The sequence below is a fragment of the Colossoma macropomum genome, unplaced genomic scaffold (assembly GCF_904425465.1).
Source record: "Colossoma macropomum unplaced genomic scaffold, Colossoma_macropomum, whole genome shotgun sequence".
NCBI lineage: Eukaryota > Metazoa > Chordata > Actinopteri > Characiformes > Serrasalmidae > Colossoma > Colossoma macropomum.
This window is the reverse complement of record NW_023494787.1, coordinates 32,282,796-32,304,285: the sequence shown is the minus strand read 5'-3', so window position 1 is coordinate 32,304,285 and position 21,490 is coordinate 32,282,796. Positions and strand designations below refer to the sequence as shown.

General features: G+C 38.7%; 1 protein-coding gene across 1 annotated transcript; it reads left to right on the top strand.

Annotated features, from left to right (window-relative positions):
* The first annotated feature begins 1,105 nt into the window (after positions 1–1,105).
* npy (neuropeptide Y) lies at positions 1,106–4,528 on the top strand. Its single transcript, XM_036565699.1, has 4 exons — positions 1,106–1,221; positions 1,682–1,894; positions 3,576–3,653; positions 4,035–4,528. The coding sequence occupies exons 2-4, from the start codon at positions 1,713–1,715 to the stop codon at positions 4,057–4,059; spliced, it is 285 nt and encodes a 94-aa protein (XP_036421592.1). The 5' UTR covers positions 1,106–1,221; positions 1,682–1,712; the 3' UTR covers positions 4,060–4,528.
* Positions 4,529–21,490: the final 16,962 nt, after the last annotated feature.

Below are 21,490 nucleotides of genomic sequence, written 5' to 3'. Positions count from 1 at the left end.
ACTGCCATTAGAACAGAAATTAGAGATTAAATGTTTGGGACCACACCAGCCATAGAATTTTAACATCATTTAGTCTGGAAAGGACAAAAACTGCTTCTTCAATCCAGAGAGTTTCAAGAGAAAAACACGGCTAACTGCAAGTATACCTAAAAAACACTCTTCTGCTTTCCTTGCCTGCCCTTGATATGCCATCACTTGAATTCATTCAAGGATTGGTGGACTTTGAGAGAAAAGTTTTTGACAAGTTTGCCCAGATGAAAGATCGTCATGCATCTTTCCCTTTCGAGCAGTGAACGTCACTGGTGAGTCAATTTGCATTAATACAAGGTGTGTATTCCTAATGCCCGGAAAGCGATGTGTTTCCCTGCTCTTAAATGTTGCTTTGGACATGTAGTTGCAGACCACAATGATTGTATGCTGCTAGATAACTTTGGATTTGTAATGCGATGCGGTATTACCAGATTTTGTGAGATCTAATGTCGTTATCACTCATATTCCTCTCTCCACTTCCACTAACTCCTGCACTGTTACGTTAGTTTTTTTTGTGATTGTGCGTTTGTGTTTGGATCAGGTTTGTGTGTAGTTTCATTGACGAGTTGGCTGCTGCCCCAACAGTTCATTGTGCCCCACCAGACTTTCTATGGCAGAGACGCCACTGGATACCATAAAAAAAAAAAATCCCGGTAGCCAGGTAGGGGCCCACTAAACATTCGTGCCTGAGGCCCAATAACTTGTTGATCTCAGCCTGAAAGCGGCATGTGTTGAAAGCATAAACTTGCTTGAGGTATAAAAAATAGCCAATAACAAGCAAATGACTTTGTTTTTGTTTATTTATGCATTAAAAGTCATTTTCGTATGGGAGGAGGCATTCAATGTTGTGCACTGGGGCCCATGATTTCCTAGTTTCAGGTAAGAACTTGTTTTTTTGCCTGTTTGACTGGACAAAGCTGTTTAGAAAATGTGTAATCCAAGCAGAAGTGTTTTGATGATTCGAACAAAAGACTTCTCCAATTAGCTGTTTAACCGACGTAAGTGAGGATGATGCCAGAGCTCTTAACCCATGACGTTGGACTGCTGATGTTCACCCTCCTCCTCCTCCTCGTCGTCTTCACTGCACGCGTCACGCAGCTATAAAAGTACCCGGGAAGCGCGAGACGCGATTCAGAACCGAAAAACCACGAGCCAGTCACGGACAGAAGACCACCTGAAGCTCATCTCACTGTAAGTTACCGAACTCCGAATCTGTCTGTATTTTTCTAGGAAAACACAAAACTGTCTCTCAGTTTGAAGTGTGAAGGCTTTCACACCTCAGTTTTAGGTTCAATGACAAGAAAACACGAGGTAGAAATACCTTTATCTTTAAATGTATTTGGTTTTAGTATTGTAGTACATGTTGTTTTGCTATTTTGAAGTGTATTTTAAAAAAATATTATTTCTAGAATGTAATATTATGCATTTTACAATTGTATTGTTTTGGATAACGTTCTCTATCGTCTTGTTCGCTCCTCCTTAGGAAGTTTTATCAGACTTTCAGGAGCCTCTCTCAGATTTCTCATGTTTTACTAATCATATTTACTTTTCAGAAGAACACTTTCCTTCGTGTTTCTTATTTTATTATATATTATTAAGTAAAATAGTTACCACAGGGTGATGTTCTGACCTGTTCTGTGTTTCTCTCCAGCTCTCTTTCTCTCGCTCTCTCAGTGTGAGTGATGCGTCCTCCGCTGTCTGTGCTCTTCGCCTGGGCTGCCTGCGCGCTCCTGCTGTGTCTGGCGGCGCTGGCGGATGGATACCCAACAAAACCGGACAACCCCGGAGAGGACGCGCCTGCCGAGGAGCTGGCCAAGTATTACTCCGCCCTGCGGCACTATATCAACCTCATCACAAGGCAGAGGTGGGAAATCCCTACCGATCACTAACACTTTGCCTCAGTGGTTTATTTTGCCCCTGACATAGTACAATGGAACACAGTTCTTATGAAAATGATATATAGTAGTACTACAGGAATCTTTTAGTAAGCTAAATTTGTACAATTACTGTAGTACAGGAAACTACAAAAGTACTGTAGATAAATATAAGACAGTACTGCAAAAATGTCATACGTAGCAAGAATAATATTGATTATAATGGACGTGTTGTGCTGCGCTATTATATTATAGATTGTTATAATAAAGATTTTATTGTAAGTTAATATAGGCGTGTTGTGCAAATTATTATCAAACCGTATTGTACAATGCTACATAGTATTGCTATACATCTGTTTTTTAAGGTGGGCTCCACCCAAAAGGTTTCAGAGCAGTACTATATATCAACACATCTACTTCAAAGTGTATACAGTCATATGCAAAAGTTTAAGCACCCCTGGTCAAATTGTTTTGTTGATTTTCTAAGTGAAAATAAGTTAACACATCCTCTATAGTGAACACACATCTGCACATTTTAATGCACAATTACTGTTTATTTGCTGAATTTAACATACGGGGCTAGAATAAAATGCATAAAATGTGGCTTGTGCAAAAGTTATAGCACATTTTATGTTTTATTTTTTCCAATATGTTAAACACAGCAAATAAAAAGAAACTGTGCTGTAACATTTTCTGAAAAATGACTTATTTTCGATCAGGGTGCCCATTTGTATATGATCCTACAAAATCCTTCAGATAGACATTACAAAAAATAACTGTGGCCAAATAGCGTCATCACTTATATGTCACACATTTGTTATAAATTTTGACACCATAACTTCTCTTCTTTGCCAAGACAGCTTAGAACCACCAATGTAATGAGATAACATATAATCCATGTTGCTGTTGTTGACTTACAGTTAAAGTTCCAACAAGGCAACCAGGTTACCTAAAACAACAAATACATGTTTTTCAATGCAGAGGATGCCGTGTCATAATTGGGTCTGCTGCTGCAGAATTAGGCTGTTTATTTATTTTTTTGATGTTCCTCTAAGAGGCCTTTATTAATCCACAAAGAATGGCCCACTGATTCTCTAATTAAGAGCCTCCTACTCACCGCTTTAAAGATTAGCCTCTGTTAAATGCAGTTCTTTTGCTGTTCAAAGACACGCCGACTGTGAAATGAGGTGGCTGTGGATTTTTAATTGCATTTTTTTGGACAAATGACAAAAATGGACACCTAATTCTGTGAAAGTCTTACGTTTGTGAAGACGTGGTCCTTCTTACCAAAGGAAAGAGTCAGTAAATGTGGGCTATCTTCAATGAAGCAGACCTCTGAAAAGTTTTCTGCAAATTGTTAGGTTTCACCGAATTAACTGAAACAGAGCTCACTATGTAAGTCACCTAATTGCTTTCCTCGGCAACAATCTACATTACACATCATACAGTGTAGGTAGTGGAAAAAAAGCAGTGTGGAAATGGATTTTTTCCTGCATAGAAGAAAAAAAAGAAAGAAAGAAAATCAGTAATGAACATAATTGGTGCTAAAAGTACCCTTGCAGTGCAATTATTGCAAATGAAGTGAATGACTGCTTGAAAGCTAAGTTCTGGACAGGATAAAAACTTTTCCTTTCATAAATGAACTCCTACCTGTTTCCCCCTCTTTCTCAGGTATGGGAAACGGTCAAACGCTGATGCATTAACCTCAAACCTGCTGTTTGGAGACACAGACACCCGACAGCAGTCAAGGTAAGGTTTAGAAATCTGCTCAGGACTGAGACAGGCTTGTACATTTTGTGTATTTTCAATAACATCAGTTTCCCCTCCATTGTAAGTTAGACTTTAAGAGCAATCAAAAAAGTGATTAATTTACTTAAATACTGCTAAGTCAGAGTTTATGAAGCACTCATTGTCAAGTGGTTTTAATCACGCATATCTTTAAAATCTCAAGCACAGGATGACTAATAAAGAAACACAAAGAAAATCCAATAAAGGGATGGGTACTTATGTTTAGCACTGAGAGGATGTAAAAGGAGCTTTGAAATAATAATGAAAAAATTATCTTCACTCACTTTAATACCCAGAAAAACTGTATTAAGAGGTTTTGACTTTTGACTTTTTTATGTACAGATACGATGACCCATTGATGTGGTGATGGCAGCCAGTGTCTGTAGCCGAACGTGTCTGTGCTCATCTAGTCAACTTTTTCAGCGACATCTGACCTCATCAAAGAGTACCGCCAGCAATCCAGCAATGTTAATATGATGAATCTTTGCGATCCTTTTGCCATCATCAGCATGAACAAAATGCTGAAGGATGTCAGGGTGGATATGTCAAGTAGACTGATAATAGTTTGTTAAAGAGTGAGAAAAAGCAATGGGTCTATTCAGGACGTCTGTAATGTTTTGGTCCTCTGAATGCATCCATGTTGAGAAATCTCCTCATTTATGTACATCTAAGATCAGTAAAGGGTCACTGATTGCATGCAGTCCCCCAGCATCCCCTCTGTACATAGACCTCCTGCATTTATGTCCATCGCGTTTACTGTAACCATATTCATAAAGAGAAAACGTTACTCACTGTACAGTATAAATGTGCTAATAAACCACTATATTTGAAAGTGATACTTCTGTTTTCTTACAAGTTCTTATACATTCAGTGTCAGTCTGGAACAGATAAAACCTGAGCAAAAGCTGAGTTACTGGAAGTAGTATCTATCTGACTCGGCCACTGAATTCAATTAACACTTAAAGGTGAAGTTCACAGAAATGTTTCTGTTTTTGTGAGTGCATTACTTTTTAACTTTGAGGGCAGGGTCAACTAATTGGGGCAGCTAAGTTTAGATACTTCTGATGATTAAGAGGGAATGAGTGGCCTCAGGCTACTTGATTGTATAATAGCCAGTGGCTGGAACAGCCCTGCTGAAATGGTACACAGAAATTAACCTAATTACCCAATAATGTTAATGTATTACAATTAAATTTGCAAACAAGGTCATTTACAACATAGTCTTAGTCAACATCAACATGTCACATGTCCAATTCATAACTTTAAAATAGAAAAAGAGGCCACAATAAGCATTTTCAGACTGCTTTATGTTTATACCATAGAATGTCACAGTGTAGGCCAGTATGTTATACAGAAAGGGGTCTATAGTATACTCTCAGATATAAAGGTGCAAAACTGTCACTGAGGTGGTACCCTCAAAGGAACATAATTGTACCAAAATCCATTGAAATTATTGAAATGAAGTTGTATGGACTCCACACACCCTGTCTTGTCTACAGGCCTTTTACTGTATTGCTCTGTTTTAAAACATTAGGTTATGAAAAGGTACAAATATGTACTTTTCACCTGGAAAAACTTACTTGAGGTACACAATTGGACCTTAAAACCACTGTTGTACCTTTGTGGGTACATTTACATTGTACCTTAATGAATGAAAAATGTACTTGCACAGTAGCTTTTTTTTAACAGTGTACTAAGAAGACCCTTCATTTATTACAGTTTCAGTCAGGAGATATTTCTGAAGAACATAGATACAGGTTGGTGTAGTGTAGTCAGTAACACCACTGTTCTTCACGCAGCAGAGTGGGATTCGATTCCCTGCCTAAGCAAACACACCATATGCTACACCAATAAGAGGGTAAACTCCTAATGCTACATTCGGCTAATGTAAAAATACAAAAACATAATCCACTTTCATGAGGAAGAGGAAATTCAAAAGAAAATAAGTGGGAAAAAGGAGTTCAAAATTGATTAAAAGATACAAAGAAAATGGGACTCCTAACAGCCTTGCAAGACCTGCTAGATTTAAAGAAAGATCTAAAAAAATGTGCCTGAAACTATGAGTCTGAATGGATGTGTAAGTGTCAAGAAGCCATTATTAAGAAAATGAAACAGACAAAAAAGAAGAACATTTGCAAATCAAACAAAAAGCTGCTGGTGTTCTCAGAACAGTGGACTGACCAACCCAGAGTCCAGACCTAAACATCATTGAGTGTGTTTGGGGTTACTTGCATCAGGAGAAGCAAAAATGCAACCAACACCCCAATAGGGGAAAATATCCCTGTAGATTTCTTTTGGAAAGCTGAAAGTCTCAAGTCCCCCGAAATGAAGGCAAAGAGTGAGCATACTAAATACTGAAAATAAACCCAATAGTATATTTACTTGTTGAGGCTTCTGTGTAATTTTCTAATAAATATGAGGCTGATAAATGAATAACTTGTACATTAAATAAAATAAATAAATGAAGGGTAATTTCTGACTTTTGTACTATACATATATGTTGTTTTTACACTGGCAAACTGAAGTCATTTGCCATAAAGATGAGCAGTTTTACCATAAGACAGTGGTATGGACGCTACAGAAATAAAGCAGTAATGTTTCTCATTCATTGTAAGCTTTAAATGTATCAAACCTTGTAATTCCACACTTCTTTATTTAGAATCATCTGCCCCTCTTGAGATAATTCCTGCTTTGTTATGGTCTCAGTGTTGACAATTTTTACTGCCTTATGTATTCTAGGCAATTTGTAATGTTTAAATCCCCTCAAGATAATTTCTTTGCAATACAGCGTCACCAGATCAACCTGTAAAGTGATTAATGAAACATCTTATAGGATGATAAAAGATTCATCTTATTTTTGACACTGGAAAATACAGGAAAATGACTAATAGATGCTTATTTGTTTTTGCACTGTGGTGTCTATTAAGGAAACATGCAAAACCACAGGTGTGCTTTGGCTGTTTGAACATCTTGATGTGATGTACTCTGACAGTGACATTTGTCAATAGTTCACTCCTGGGAACAGACCTGCCAGCTACATATCCAGATCAGCAGTTTAATATTTGCTTTATGGTCAACTATATACCCTATTTTCACAACCTTTATTTGCTCAGTAGCTGTATCTTCACATTACTATCAGAGGCTTAAATACATCACATGAGCATGGAATTGCCCAGGGTGACCCAGCTTTCAAAGCACTGGTTTATTTTCGTACACAATGTCTTTTTTTTTAATTACATAGTAAGTAGAGGTCTTCTGTTTATTTGCATCAGTGTGCCAACCCACAATACACCAACACACAATCACACTCACTCTTCTCTGTTACACACACCCATTATATTGTTATCTTTGTATTCTACTTCTGTATGATCGTAGCTATATACTGCTGTATGTGCACCTGAAATCAGCCTTATAGAGCCCATAACCTACATTTGTCTTCTGTGTTACTCTTCTATACTGGCTTCCTCTCATCACATTTGTGTGGGCTTATATACTAAGAACAGCCAGAATTCATTTTTACATTACTATTTTGACAGAGGCTCCAGCACCTCACCGCGACCCAGAAGGATAAGCGGTTTAGATGATGGATGGATTACTATTTTGCAACCTTATCACTTAGAATTAAATAGATTGCTTTTGTTACTGTGCCTGTAAGACTGATTTATATATAAATAGGCTCTGTTCTGATTGGCTGCTCTTTATTGTGCCTCATTCAAAAAGCAGTCAAAGCTGAAACACTCCTTATAACATTAGTGTGACAAAACAGAGCTAAACTGCTGTAAGGCTGAACAGGCAGATATACATCAATGTGTTTGTTTTGTAACATTACAAACACATTAATGTTTTCAAAACAGGCTGTTTTTGCAGCTTAGTTTACAAATATGGACTGAATGGATTGGGTTTTTCTTATCAACTTCATTGTTTTTTGCAAACAGTCACTCAGTCTGAAAGTGATGCCTACAACAGGTTCCAAAAAAGTTAGGACAGGGGCAATTTAAAACTATGAACATTGTAAAATCTTCAAAAACATAAACAGGTGATGCAATCTTGCTTGCATATGAAAGCAAGAGCGTCCAGAAAAGGCCTTGTCCGTTATTAGCAAGGACGGATCGAGGCTTGCCAAAAAATGCATCAGCAAAAAATCCAACAGTTTAAGAATAATGTGCCTCAGTGAGTGATTGCAAGGATTTTAGGTATTTCATCCTCTACAGAACATAATGTCATCAAAAGATTCAGGGAATTTGAAGAAATCTCTGTGTGTAAACAGCAAGGCTGAAAGCCTCAACTGAATGCCTGTGACCTTCAACCCCTCAGACTGCACTGCATTAAAAACCAGCAGGCTTCTTTGATGGATATTACTACATGGGATCAGGAATACTTTGACAAACCAATGTCAATAAACACTGTCCATTGTTAAGACTGTTAAGCCTGTAATTAGACATGGCGGAACATCCAGAAATGCTGCCGATTTCTCTGGGCTTCAGCTTCAGCTTGTCTTTTTCAGGAACACACATGCTTATTTCAACATGACAACAAGCCACAATCTGCATGTTACAGCAGCACGGCTGCGTAGAGAGTGCAAGTACTAGACTGGCCTGCGTGCAGACTTACTGAAAATGTGTGGCGCTTTAAGCTCTAAGTATGACAACGAAGGCCCTGTACACTTGCTTAGCTGTAGACTTGTAAAACTAAACTACAGAATGACAAAAAACTCTGCTTTTAAAAGCTGGATGAACTAGTGTCCTCGGACCCCAAAAGTACTGTAAAAAGGAAAGGTGATATAATACAATGATAAACATGCTCCTGTCCCAACTTTCTGAATGTATGGCAGGCATCAAATTTGGAATGTGTGTATGTTTACAAAAACATTTAAGTTTGTAAAGTAAAACATAAAATGCTGAGTTTTTGTACCATTTTCAATTTACTTAAAGTGAAAGAGAATTTAATAATCACTGCTTACTGTTTTATTAGCATTTCTCATACCCTCCCAACCTTTTTGGAATTGGGTTTATAAGTATACCAAAGGCAGTAATGGTGCAGCTTTGTGCGTTTCCCACAGACCACCCACAAACCACTCACAAAAAGAAAGAGAAAAAAAATCAGAGAAAGAGGACAAAAATGAGAGAAATATGTATCTAATGCTAGCTTTCATTTCAAACACACACACACAGTGCAGGTCTTTCGCTTAGATGTTAGATGTTTTGTAGGAAAGTGTGCCCTCTTGTGACTATTAACTGAAACCGGATTTTGTGGCTTTTTTGTCAAGCGCCCCACTTTCTAAATAACGGGTGACCCGTGAAAGCGCGTTAACTGAGTGAATCACCAGACAGATAGACTGAGACACAACGAGATAGATAGATAGATAGATAGATAGATAGATAGATAGATAGATAGACAGACAGACAGACAGACAGAAAGACAGACAGACAGACAGATAGATCCTTGTTTTGCCGGGCTGTGTAAACTCAACGATGTGTCAATTGATCAAACTGTCCAAACTGGTTAATGAACTGTCTTAAATGCTCTCATTCTCCCCCTCTGTCTCCCACACACCTTCATCTGAGCGCTCTTCTCTCCTCCTCCATTAGGCGGAAACGAGGAAGCCTCGCTTCACTCCGATTCGTCCATAATCCGTGACGCAGTCCGCGAAGGCGTGGCTCTAATGTTTGATTGGCATTGTGTGGCTCTGGATACTTAACCACGGGACTACTACTGCAAAGGGGGGCTGAATATCAGAGCGGGGATACTGGAAGACTGGGTAAGTGCCAACATAGTGCCACACGCAAAGAGCGTACTGGGGTCAGCTGGACTTCATTTATGTTAATTCGTTATTTTGCGCAGACTCTATATTACTTTTAGATGTCTGAAATGACTTTGCTCGGGGAAGTCCAGCCTCCTAGCCAACGCCGTCTCTGTGTGTGTGTGTATGTGTGTGTGTGTGTGTGTGTACGCGTGCTGGACTCGACCTGCTCCTGTACGCGCCACTCTCTCGTTTTGTGTCCAGTGTCCGGGCTCAGACTGAGCTGGTCAGTCATCACTAAGTGATAGTACGTTAGTGACTGTGATAGTAAAATGAGAAGACAGTCATGCTGCTTGTTTACTATGTGCGGGTTAACGTTATCTACTACCGTTATGATCATTGTTTGACCCCCTATATCAATGCTTTCGCACTGCTGCTCTGTTTGGAAGCCCTTCCTTTAAAATGAATAACAGCTCTAACCGTTTAAAAAACAGAATGAAGTTTGTGAAGAGCTTTCTGAATGGCGCTGTTTTTCCCGCCTGTATTCCGACAAGCCCCGCCCTCCGCCCTTCCTACTCACGCGCTGTCCACTGTTTCTGAGGATGAACTACTGACCAATCATAGCGCAGGTGGGCGGGACTTGTCGGAAAACCAGTGGGAAAAATTACAACGCTTCTGAATGAGTCTGGCGTAACAAACCCAGCGCGCCATACTAGTCCAGTCTCAAAAACAATAACAGTGTCGTTTACGAGGCGCAGCGACACGATAGTGTCTCCAGTTAATCCGTCATAAACACACGTTAAAGGACGCAGACGCTGAAACAGAGACTGTTTTAGCCTTTATTTAGTCAAAAAGTGCGCGGGCAAGGATGTTGTGCCCTTGTTGTAGTAATATGTCCGTTAAAACAGTTTTAAATGTGGAATGTAAACGAAGAGAGAGCAGTTAATGTGAGGACAAAGGTAAACGTCTGGCTCTCGGTGTAACTGTCAGGGATGTGAACTAAAACTGTTGAGACTGGAGCTCATGACTCGGTCTCTGGTGTTTGTAATCGCGCCTTGTCTGGCTTCTCTTCCGCATGCTGACGTTTCAGAACAACGACGTAATTACGTTGGACAACAGATGTAGCATCTAATGATCCAATACCCAAATAATACCTGCCCTGTGGTGGTCCCCCAGGGGTCCGAACTATTAAAGAACTTGCTAAAAAGGGTCTAACAAAATGTGCAGAGAAACAGATGAACTACAGTCTGCAATTGTAGAACTACAAAAATGCACCTATGTGGTAGGTAGAAATGATAAAGTGGACAATGAGTGTAGAAACAAGGGGTGGTTTTACTGTTATGGCTGATCGGTGTATGTCCAAAAGTGTCCAAACACCCCTTCTAATTAGTGAACTGTCACATGTTCAGCTGCGCTCACACAGCTTGTATGATGTACATAGAAAAGCACTGGAGAACAGGATGCTCTGAAGCCCAAGTTCACCATGTCCAATGCCAAGAGTCGGCTAGAGGGGTATGTCAGTGGAACTGTGTTGTTTGAAGTAATTGAGCATCATCCAGTATGGGTGAGTTGGACTTTATCTAATGCATCTAATGCTTTTGTGGCTGAATGAATCAGATCCTCGCAGAATACAATCAGATCCTCACAGTAATGTGTGAAGTTTTCCCAGAACAGAAGAGGCTGAAACTGTGAAACTTTCCCACTGCAAAAGGTGGAAAAACTCCCTATTAACATCTTTGATTTTAGAAGAAATGTAGGATGAGCAGGTGTCTACAAACCTTTGTATATACAGTGTATATACACTCCCCCATCCACTTTATCTGAAACACCTACATTATACTTCATGAGATCTAAACAAGAGTACCGTCAAAGACTGTAGCTCATCCCCCTGTAAACTATTTATCACTGACAGGACAGGACCATTGCTGACAAGATATAATTTTGGTGGTGGAGCGTTCTCAACACAGCAGTGACACTGTATTGATAGTGGGGGTTGTGCTGATAAGAGCATGTCTGACACAGTCACTGGGTTAAGAGTGACCCTCTATGCAAAACTAACCAGCCAAGAGCAGTTCTGCAAACCCTGGCCACTGAAGAAGAAGCCTAACACAGTGACAGATAAGCTAGTTACCAGTTTTCAAATGCATGCAGCAATAAGACCAATAAGCAAGTAAATGTAAATAAATGTAGAGTTTGGATTTTTTTTAAGCTGGAATTCTGGAAGGTTCCAGGATAGTACACAATGTTTCTAAATAAACAGGATGCTTTTGACGGAAGTCCTTCATCAGCTGTGTAAGCAAAGCACTTTTGAGGCTGTAGGAGGAGAACCAGTTGATATTCACTTTTAAGATGTTTAAAACATTCATTCCAGCATGTTCCAAAGAGTGACTTGATGACTTTCTTTTTTCCATAAGATTCCTAACTTTATTGTTGCCATAGCAACAACTAGCAAAGGTAATCATTACCATTAATGTAAGACCTGTTGCTGGTAAACTGTCTACAACCAAAAGAAGTTGAGCAGCCAAAATAACACAATAAGAGACAACAAGAAATTCCTACAGTGAGTGTGTGAGGAATGATAGTTGATCACAGATGATCACAGATTTTGGCCACATTTTAACTTGTATATCAAACACATAAGAGAACATAAGGTTCACTTAATACAGCCTCACAGAAACACTGCTTGCATCCTGTTTCTTAAGGAACTTCCTGTTTACTTATTTAACTTATTACCGAAGTTGACTGCAGCCACTTATTATGAGCATTTTAACCACTCAGACATTCAGTCTTTTGCTATAAATATATAAGATATATAAACCAACATGTACCACATGTGCAAATGCCAATAGACAAGTGCTAATTCAGATTTCTCCTGAAATCAAAGGTATTAATAGAGAGTTTGTCCCCCTTTACTGCAGTAGAAGCCTCTACTCTTTTAAGACTTTATACTAGATATTGGAACATTGCTGTGAGGATTTGGCTGCATTCAGCCAAAGAGCATTAGTGAGGTCAGGTACTGATGTTGGATGATTAGCTCTGGATCACAAACGCAGCTCCAACTCATCCCAAAGGTATTGGATTGTGTTCTATCACAGAGAATGCAGTTCTGCTGCTGCACAGCCCAGTGTTGGGGGTTTTTACACCCCTCTAGCCGATGCTTGGCATTGTGCATGGTGACCTTAGGCTCATTTTTGGGTGCTCCAGAGCATCTCATTCTGTTGGTCAATGCTTTTCAGTAGAAATTATGCAAGCTGTGTGTGCACAATTGAGCACCCGTATCAGCGATGAGTGCTCCTTAAAGTAGCTGCATTCACTAATTAGAAGAGGCGGCTTCATGTGAGTATTAATAACAAGTAGATTCTGGTTTATTTCATATATATTCCACATTCCTTATTTCAGGATGTCATTAATGTTAATATATGTAGTAGTTCTGTTTTATTTGCCCTGCTGCTGAGATCTGGATATTTAAATCAGTGAACCAGTGCACTTTGTTTTGGTAGGTTACGACTGATGAACAACAACCCTGTTTCTGCTTACAGTGCTACTGCAAACTTGTTCTGCTTTGTTTACATCATTGTGTTGTCGTTTTTCTCTACTCTTATCACTTACTAGCCCTTTTTTCACCCATCTGTGTGTCTCTCCTCTCCCTTCTTGCCTCCATCTTGCTCTGAGAGGCTGTAAGGAGTGGGCCGTGGAGAGGCACTGAGTGGTCATGTGACATGATGGGTTATGTCATACATAACTCCTTAAGGCATGTGAAGTGGATGAGCTGTCCACAGAACATTGAGCTGAGTGGTGCCAGACAGAGAAGCAATCAGCAGAGTAACACTAAACAGAGCAACAGCAAAAACACAGCAGTGTAGTTGAGGATTGCAGAGCTGACATTTGAATCATTATGTGTAATACAATGTATTATGTATATTGTGTATATTAAATACAGCAATTGGTAAACTTACTTTAACCAAATAATCTAAAACACCTACATTAGACTCATTGAACTTATTCTGATGCAAATAATAGTATCAGCAGTACTACTACTACTATTACTGCAAATAATAACAATAATAACAGTAGTGATCATAATAATTTTAACCATTACTGTAATAATAAAAAGTACTATTATCATTAATATTATTATTATTATTAGTACTACTATTATTTTACTGTTTTTTTTTAACCCTGTTTGTATGTCATTTTTGTAGCACAGCCTACCTCGCCAAGAATGGTGTAATCCTCTTATTTCAACGTGCTTGGTCATGCAAACTGACCTATATACCCGGCACGTCCCTCTGTGTGTGTGTATGTGTGTGTGTGTGGACGGGGGGTATGGGGAGTGGTTGGACTGTTCCATTCTCTGTGCTCTATGTATGTGTATGTAACGGTTCCCAAAGTTCACTAATTATTCAGCATGTCTCCAGGACTATATCTCACTTATAGATACGTAGAAAGGATGTCTGGGCTGCAGGCTGATTTGGGGTGACAAGCTCTTTTTGTGAAATTCAGGCCACTGAGAGAAATCAAGAGCGGCGGCTAGTAGGCTCAGTTTTAATGACTGGGCTGAACAATATGAAGTGAATTCCACAAATTTTTCAAAATTTCTGCCTAATTCAATTGCTGAGACAAACCATTCAGACTGTTTTGATATGAAAAGCTTCACTGTACAGAAACATACAGACTCAGACCTTTTTTTTTTTTTTACAGTGGTAGTGATAGAAAATAGTGATTACGATATGTACAATGCAAATACAACAAGTTTATTTACTATCCAACATCCAGTGAACCTACATGTCTTCTGAGTTTTATATGTAAAGTTGATAATGATAAAACAGTGGTAAATAATAATTATAATCATAATAATTACCTTACAGTGCCCTGCATATACCATTCCACCATGAACAGATCATAAAAATAGTATCTCTTACATAAGGCAGCATATTAGTAATCATTTCATGTAATAACATTCTGTGGCTAAATTGTCTGTGGACAGTTGTGACTTGTATCTCTAGAACTGTATGTTTCAAATCACACCTCTCAAAATGACTTGGCTTATGTCTGAATTGATTAATTATGCAGAAATTTTGGTGAGTGGAATTTTCCTTTAATACTGTTATACTTTTTTTTTTGTTTTTTTAAACTCAAATTGCACACTTGCAATCATAATACATGCCTTTATTCCGAAGTGGTAATTGTCAAAGCTTTTACTGTTTTGCTTTAATAATTTCTCTCTGTATTGTAGTAACTGATGTCCAGCATAGAGCAAAAACGGTTGGGATAAAAAAGTTACAAAAGCAGAGGCATAACAGTACTCTGCTACAAATGTAGCAAGAAGGATTCTGTGCTGTGAGGCAGGGACGGTCTTATCCAAGCTGGAGCAACCGCAAGAAAAAAAAACTGCTGCCCACACCGCAGTAACAGAACGCCTATCAGAAAAAAAGACTAGTGAGTCGACATGAGGTCTTGGATTGAAAGTAAACTGCGGGCCTTTAGAGGTCTGCCATTAAGAGCAAACTCAGTTTCACAATGACTAGGTTTGCCAAACGAATGTAACTAGTTGTACAACTACCAGAAGATACAGGCTGTCCCAGCAAAGTAACATTTAAACTTCTACAAGCCTTTATTTTTATAAGCCTGCGGGAAAACCAAAGTGTTAGCCAAAAATTAGCCCACATAATACACTTAAAAGTAGTACTGAAAAAGAGCCAAAAATATGCTTTTGTCTACAAGAATGATTGCTGTAATACTAGTTTTGTAAGAGGTTTGGTATTTTAGAGGTGTTAATCAAGGTAGGAGATTAATAAAGAGAAAAATTCCCCCTGCAGTAATTTTTCTCAGAGGCTGAAAGGAACATTCATAACGTCAAACTCCGAGAGCCAGGAGCACAAAGACTGAACATCACATTTTTGGTGGTTATTAAATGTGCATCAGAGTGCTTGGTTTGGTAAATCCCTCACATTTTAATCCTTCTCAAACATGCTGTCCACCTCTTTGCTGCCCAGCAACCACGGCAGGGGGCAGGGCTAGTTTGGTTACTTCCACACATTACTTTCTGCCAGTTGGAGTACAAGATTTTAGTTTTGACCTACAGTGTAGTTCTGCTAATGATAAAGAGGACGAGTCTTTATGTCAGCAAGCTGATAACAACTGTAAATGGCAGCTGCCTAGAAAAACAGCTAACGGTAGCAATAGCTTTAAAGTAGCTTTGCAAATTCAAGCCTTAAACAGCTCCTGCGTTGCCAGATGGAACACAACGATATATATATATTATCTGAGTGTGTAAGATAAACATTGCAGTGGTGTAACCCACAGAGTGACTTTCCCACACCAGACATTTTACACAGGATTATCTTACTTTACTTAAAGCCTGTAAAGAGCACTTATAATGCTCTGTAAGGTATTATGTACTTACATGAAATTTCCATTTAAAACACATTTAAAAACTTCACTTGAAGCCTGTAATAAAGTTCTACAAAGTGTACAATATTCATATGAACAGATAATATAATGCATTATGGAATCTCACTTTATGAAACAATTTATACATGCTTTATAAAGTGTTGTGCATGTTACTACAACTATTTATGAGCAATTATACAAGCTTATGCCTGGTATCATTAGGTATTATGTATGAAATTTAACACTTTTATAATGCATTATGAATACAGGATTCATATGAAGTGTTACTGTTTAATTATTTATTATGAGCTTTTGTTAAAGTTCTTTTTCTAGTTTTTAAAACTTTGAAAATCTCCTGTGTATGTTGTTGAATGTCTGTCTGTCTGTTTATGTTCCCACGTGATCTTAGATCTGCAGATACAGGACTTCTGCAATTCCTTCTGTAAAATATAGAAAACATGGAGAGACCTCTTTCAGTTATTAATATTCTAAACTGTGGAACTTAATTCCACCTTTTGTGTGGTAATCAGACTCAGTACATACTTTGGAAGTGTAACTCTTTATTGTTGGTTTTAATTACTTTAATTTAGCTTTAATGATGAACTTTTTGTAGAATTTGATCTCTGTCATTGCTTCATATGACTTTACATTAATAGTTTTATATTTATATTAGAGAACATACAAAGTTGTTGTTATTATTATTATTATTATTATTATTATTATGAGTTTGAGGTGGGCTTCCAGAGATGCTTATGACAACTGGTCTCACAAGATCATGATCTGTCTCTGGCCATAGAGCTCTGACCATGTTGTAATGTATCTGAGAAACTGTAAGCAATTCTAGGAATTCCATGTTATTACTGGAAGTTTATCCAAGGGCATTTGTGGTGTGGAGGGTGAAGCCAGGCGCAGAAAAGAGTCAGCAATGGTTTTTGGCTCTTGGCTAAAAGCAGCTCAGTGCCACATATCCTTGAGTGTCAGGTCAGTTTAGGCACAATCAGCCTATTGTGCTATTAGCAGAGCAGTGACAGTCTCCGTCCTGGCTGGGGAAAGGAACCAACTGTGTTTGTGTGTGTGTGTGTGTGTGTGTGTGTGTGTGTGTGTGTGTGTGTGTGTGTAGATGTCAAACAGCTTTATATCTGACACTATCTGACTGTAGATTCTGTGTTTTCCTGGAGCTGTGTAGCAGCACAAGGTGGGACCATCAACAAGAAAAAGTAAGTAGAGTCTGTTTGTGTGTGTATATGAGTGTGTGTGTGTGCAGTAGTGGTGGGGTTGCATAGGTGACGTTCTGACAGGAATCCTCCAGGCCTCTTGGGAAACACAGGATTCAATCAGGAAATTTCCCCAGGGCGGTGTAGAGGAACAACCAATAGGCAGAACAGGAAAGACAGAACCAAATGAGTTACTGGCATTATAAGACTGTATTATACATACAGCCAGTGTTGCTTGTGTTGTTGTCGTACAGCATAATGCTCTGTTAACACTGAACTCTTCCACAAGCTAGACGGTCAGGAAACAGATGTCCCGAGCCATTCTGCAGCTGAAGGATTTGTTTATTATCATAATACTTGACCAGTTCCTGTCTGACTGTTAATCTACATATGATCTAGTACATACTTTATGTTGACACTGTCATGTGAGAACCTCTATTTAAAAAAGTGTGAAAATTCTAACTTTGCTATGCTAGGATGAATGGACCAGATAAATGAAATAGCCCAAATTTAAAAACATTAGGTGCATTTTTTTTCTAGTCATGTTAGCATTTGAGAGATACCAAGTGGTCGTATACAGTCTTCTGCAAAAATTTGACTACCCCTGGTCAAATGACATATTTTGTTGATTAACTTAAATATGCCATTTTCTGAAAATTTTACCAGGGGTGACCAGGGGTGCCCAAACTTTTACATGCAACTGTATTCATATATAATATACAATCACATTTAATCTTAAATCTGATATATTCTTGCATCTCTAGTCCTTCTTTCTCCTTATTTATAATTGCTTCAGCAATCAAAATGCAGAATTCACCTTGTTATGTTAAATGTTGCCACGGTGCAGAAAGTAATCCATTGGACAATTATAGGACAAATAATTAGACTGTACAGGACAGTGAAGAAGGACTTTGCTCTGTTGTGTTGTATAGTATGCGTGTGTGTGTCTGCTGTGTGTCGTCTCCTTGTACTGATGTTATCTGAGGCTTCACCTCAGTCAGATGCATTAACACAACCAGTGGCTGTGACATTGTCTTCACAGCTGGAGCTCCGTTCCCTGGCCGCCATGATCAGAGGTAGAAAACGAGAGAACTTCCCTAGTTGTCTGGCCTGTGAGACTCTCTGACCAATCTATGTTAGCTTTTAGCACAGCTGAAGACAGATGAGACTAAAAGGGGAGTCGTCGAGATGTAAACAGTCATTCAGAGTGGTTTGACGTGAAATGGTTCATTGTAGAGAAACTCACAGACTCTTCACAGTGGTGATAGGAACCAGGGGTTGCCATGCCTTCAACATGAATATAGCCATTTTATTTACTATACAACGCCACTGGTGAACCTGTGTGTCCTCTAAGTTTTTATATTTAGTGTTCTTTGGGGACTAGTCTGTCTTATAACACCCTACATGTGCTTCTGCGCCATGAATGGCATTTTAAGCCTAACCTCAAAACTCAAAACTATTGTAAAACAATCTCTCAGCCATTAAGCAGTGTATTCATAATCATTTCCTGTAATAACTTTTTTTGATGTAGCTTTTACAGGCGTTAAACTCCTTAGACATCTGGTGACCATAACTGCCACTGTGAACAATTCTGAATATGTATCATACCACTCTTAATGACTTGAATGACAGGCTTAGATTAATTCTTACACTACATTTGTAGCCTCAAATTTAGTATTTTTCCCAAACGTCAAGTTGTTAAGATTCATGTATATTCAGGTGCCTCGCTGGTCAGAAAAGTCCTTGTTTCTCTCCTGAGAGAAGCTAGCCTTTCAAGCTATATTAGCTTTTGCTTTTAGCAAAAATAAAATGCTATTGCAAACATTTGCTTAATGTCTAATCTTGCAACATTTTGATTGAGCTTAACTAATTTTGTATTTAATAGTCACTTCCTTGGTGCTTGACTAAAGCTACGCTTAATAGCTTACCATGACGCTTTACTGTTGGATAACATTAATACTACAGCTTTGGCTTCTTTTAAGTTGAGATTCTTTTGAGGGTGTGAATATAACCACTTTTCTCCAGAAACAATCAAAACAATCATCAAGGTGGCAGTTAACCATCTCAAACTGATTCACTGATTCATTGTAATTGACTGTAGCATAATATTGTTTGTCAGAAGATGCAATTCTCAGGCAAATCAATACCTAGACAGAGACTAGGGATGTGCATTCCAGCTAATTTTCATATATGAGCACCCATGAGAGTTCATAAACAGATATCTGGTTAACCTAGAAGAAGGGAGAAAACAATGGCAAAAAAAGCTTACTTCGGCTGACATTGATGTACAGCTGCGGCTTACCTTTTTAAATGACAGTTTACAGAGTAATACATTGTAAAACGTATTATTGGTCTTTGAGGACTATTTTGCCTTACAACACTCTGTATGCACCTCTCCACCATGAATGCCTTTTAATATGTTTTAAGCCCAAGCCTTACCTCAAATCTATTGTAAAGAACATCTCAGAGATCAGGCAGTGTTTTCATAATCACTTAATATCGTAACTTTCTGTGACATAGTTTTTAGAGGCTTCAAACTCCTCATATGTCTTGTTCCTATCACCACTGCTGGTAGAAAAAACAGCATAAACCACATACCTGGTCATCAGCAAAACCAGCTTATGTTGTGTTTTGGATGCAGGTATGTAGGTCAACCAGTATAGCTATGCTGGGTGATCAGCTAAACCAGCTTTAACTAGCATAAACCAGTTTAGACCAGCATGGAATGCATGCTGGTCTGAAGCTGTTTTTTTCAACAAGGATCACTGTGAACAGCCCTACTGAAAAAGACAGACCAGCAATCATTTCATGCTGGTCTAAGCTGGTCTTTGCTGGATTATGGTACCCTAGTGATGTTCTGGTTCTGGTTTAGCTGGTCACCCCAGCATGGTCATGCTGGTTAACCAGCATACCAGCTTTAAAACACAACATATGCTGGTTTTGCAGGTTTCTCTAGCAGGGTCTGACTCAGTAAGTTTCTCTTAATGTAGAGCTGTGGCCTTTTTTAGGTGACAACAAAGGAATACATTTGAAAACATTGAACAGGCTGTTTTTGTTGCTGTGCCTTTAAGACTGACATATGTAAATAAGCTCTGTTCTGATTGGCCGCTTGGTATTAGGCCTCATTCAAAAAGCAGTCCAATTTTTTTGCCATGAAATTGGCTCTTTAAGTGTGATTGAAACAAATTTTGAAGCAGGTATATTTCAGATAGATGGGATGTTACTTTGTGGAAGACATCAGTGTCATGAAAGTACATTAGAGCCTTGAGAGTGAACCAAATGTTGAGTTTCTGTGGGAACTCTGACTGTATTTCAGGTCATTTTCACTTGAGCAGAACTTACTTTGTGTTTAGATGTTACAGATTTGAGCTCTACATTTTAACCATGTAAAGTTTAGAATTTATTTTCTCTGTCTGTTTACTTTTGGGCTCCCAAAGTAGGTGAAAATACTATGTCCACAGGTGCACTAGTGTTTTGTTGATGAACTCTAATGGCATTTCACTATTACAGAAACCAATATGATGAGATTCACCATTAATATCTGTTGTTGCTGAATTGTCCTAGGGCTTCAGATGCATATGTTCTCTCCCCCCCTTCTGGCTTTAATACAAGTTAACTCATAGTAGTCACACTTAGCACTGGTGATGAGAAAAATGTGATGGCACAAAGAAACAAGCAGATAAATTTGTTGAAGTTTCTTGCCATTGAAACACGTTTGAAAGAAAAAATTAAAACTTAAAACTGCCTATACAGACTGTTGATCCAGTGTAATTAATGCAATTATTTGTGTAGTTAACGGTGTAATTAAGTATGTGATTACATTTAAAATATAGAGCAAAATGAAAGTAATAAAAAGTGTATCCCTGAAAATGGTCAAAACTCTGAAATGGTAGTTTAGCTGTGGCCAAGATGCACAGAGTAAATTCTGTAATCCCGTGCTTTTGTGGCAGGATTAAAATCCCACTCAGATTTACATCAGACCCTGCTGGGGGAGGGGAGAGGGAGAGAGAGAGAGAGAGAGAGAAAGAGATATGGAGGTGGGGGAGGGGTAGCTGGATTAGAGAGGATGGTTCGTATCCTCTTACAGCACAGCTGTGCATGTGCAGAGCTGATCTTCTAAGAGCTGGTCTGAGACCAGATTCCTCTGCCTACAGTCCACACATAGATGATGATAAATGTAGAACTTGCACTGACATACTAGAGCAGGCAGCAGCTTTCGATCTTCTCACGTTAACCTTTCTGAGTGGCTGAGTGTGGAAAATGAGTCAGAAGACCCTGTGATGAAGTGTCAGGGTTCATGTGTTTCAAGTGGACAGCTAGACATTCCTGTCTTCCCATAGTTGCTAAACCAAGATTCTCCAGTTATCATGCTCCATATCAACCCATTCATTTTGGACTCACTCGGGAGCGCCCTCTAGCGTTTGAGAAAACTGGAAGACATTGCAGAGTGG

What these genes read in the sequence shown, in the direction of transcription:
- npy (XM_036565699.1), top strand. Translation starts at nt 1,713, where the DNA reads ATGCGTCCTCCGCTGTCTGTGCTCTTCGCCTGGGCTGCCTGCGCGCTC. An exon ending in AACCTCATCACAAGGCAGAG is followed by an intron (nt 1,895 to 3,575) that starts GTGGGAAATCCC and finishes CCTCTTTCTCAG; the next exon opens with GTATGGGAAACGGTCAAACG. An exon ending in GACACCCGACAGCAGTCAAG is followed by an intron (nt 3,654 to 4,034) that starts GTAAGGTTTAGA and finishes TTTTATGTACAG; the next exon opens with ATACGATGACCCATTGATGT.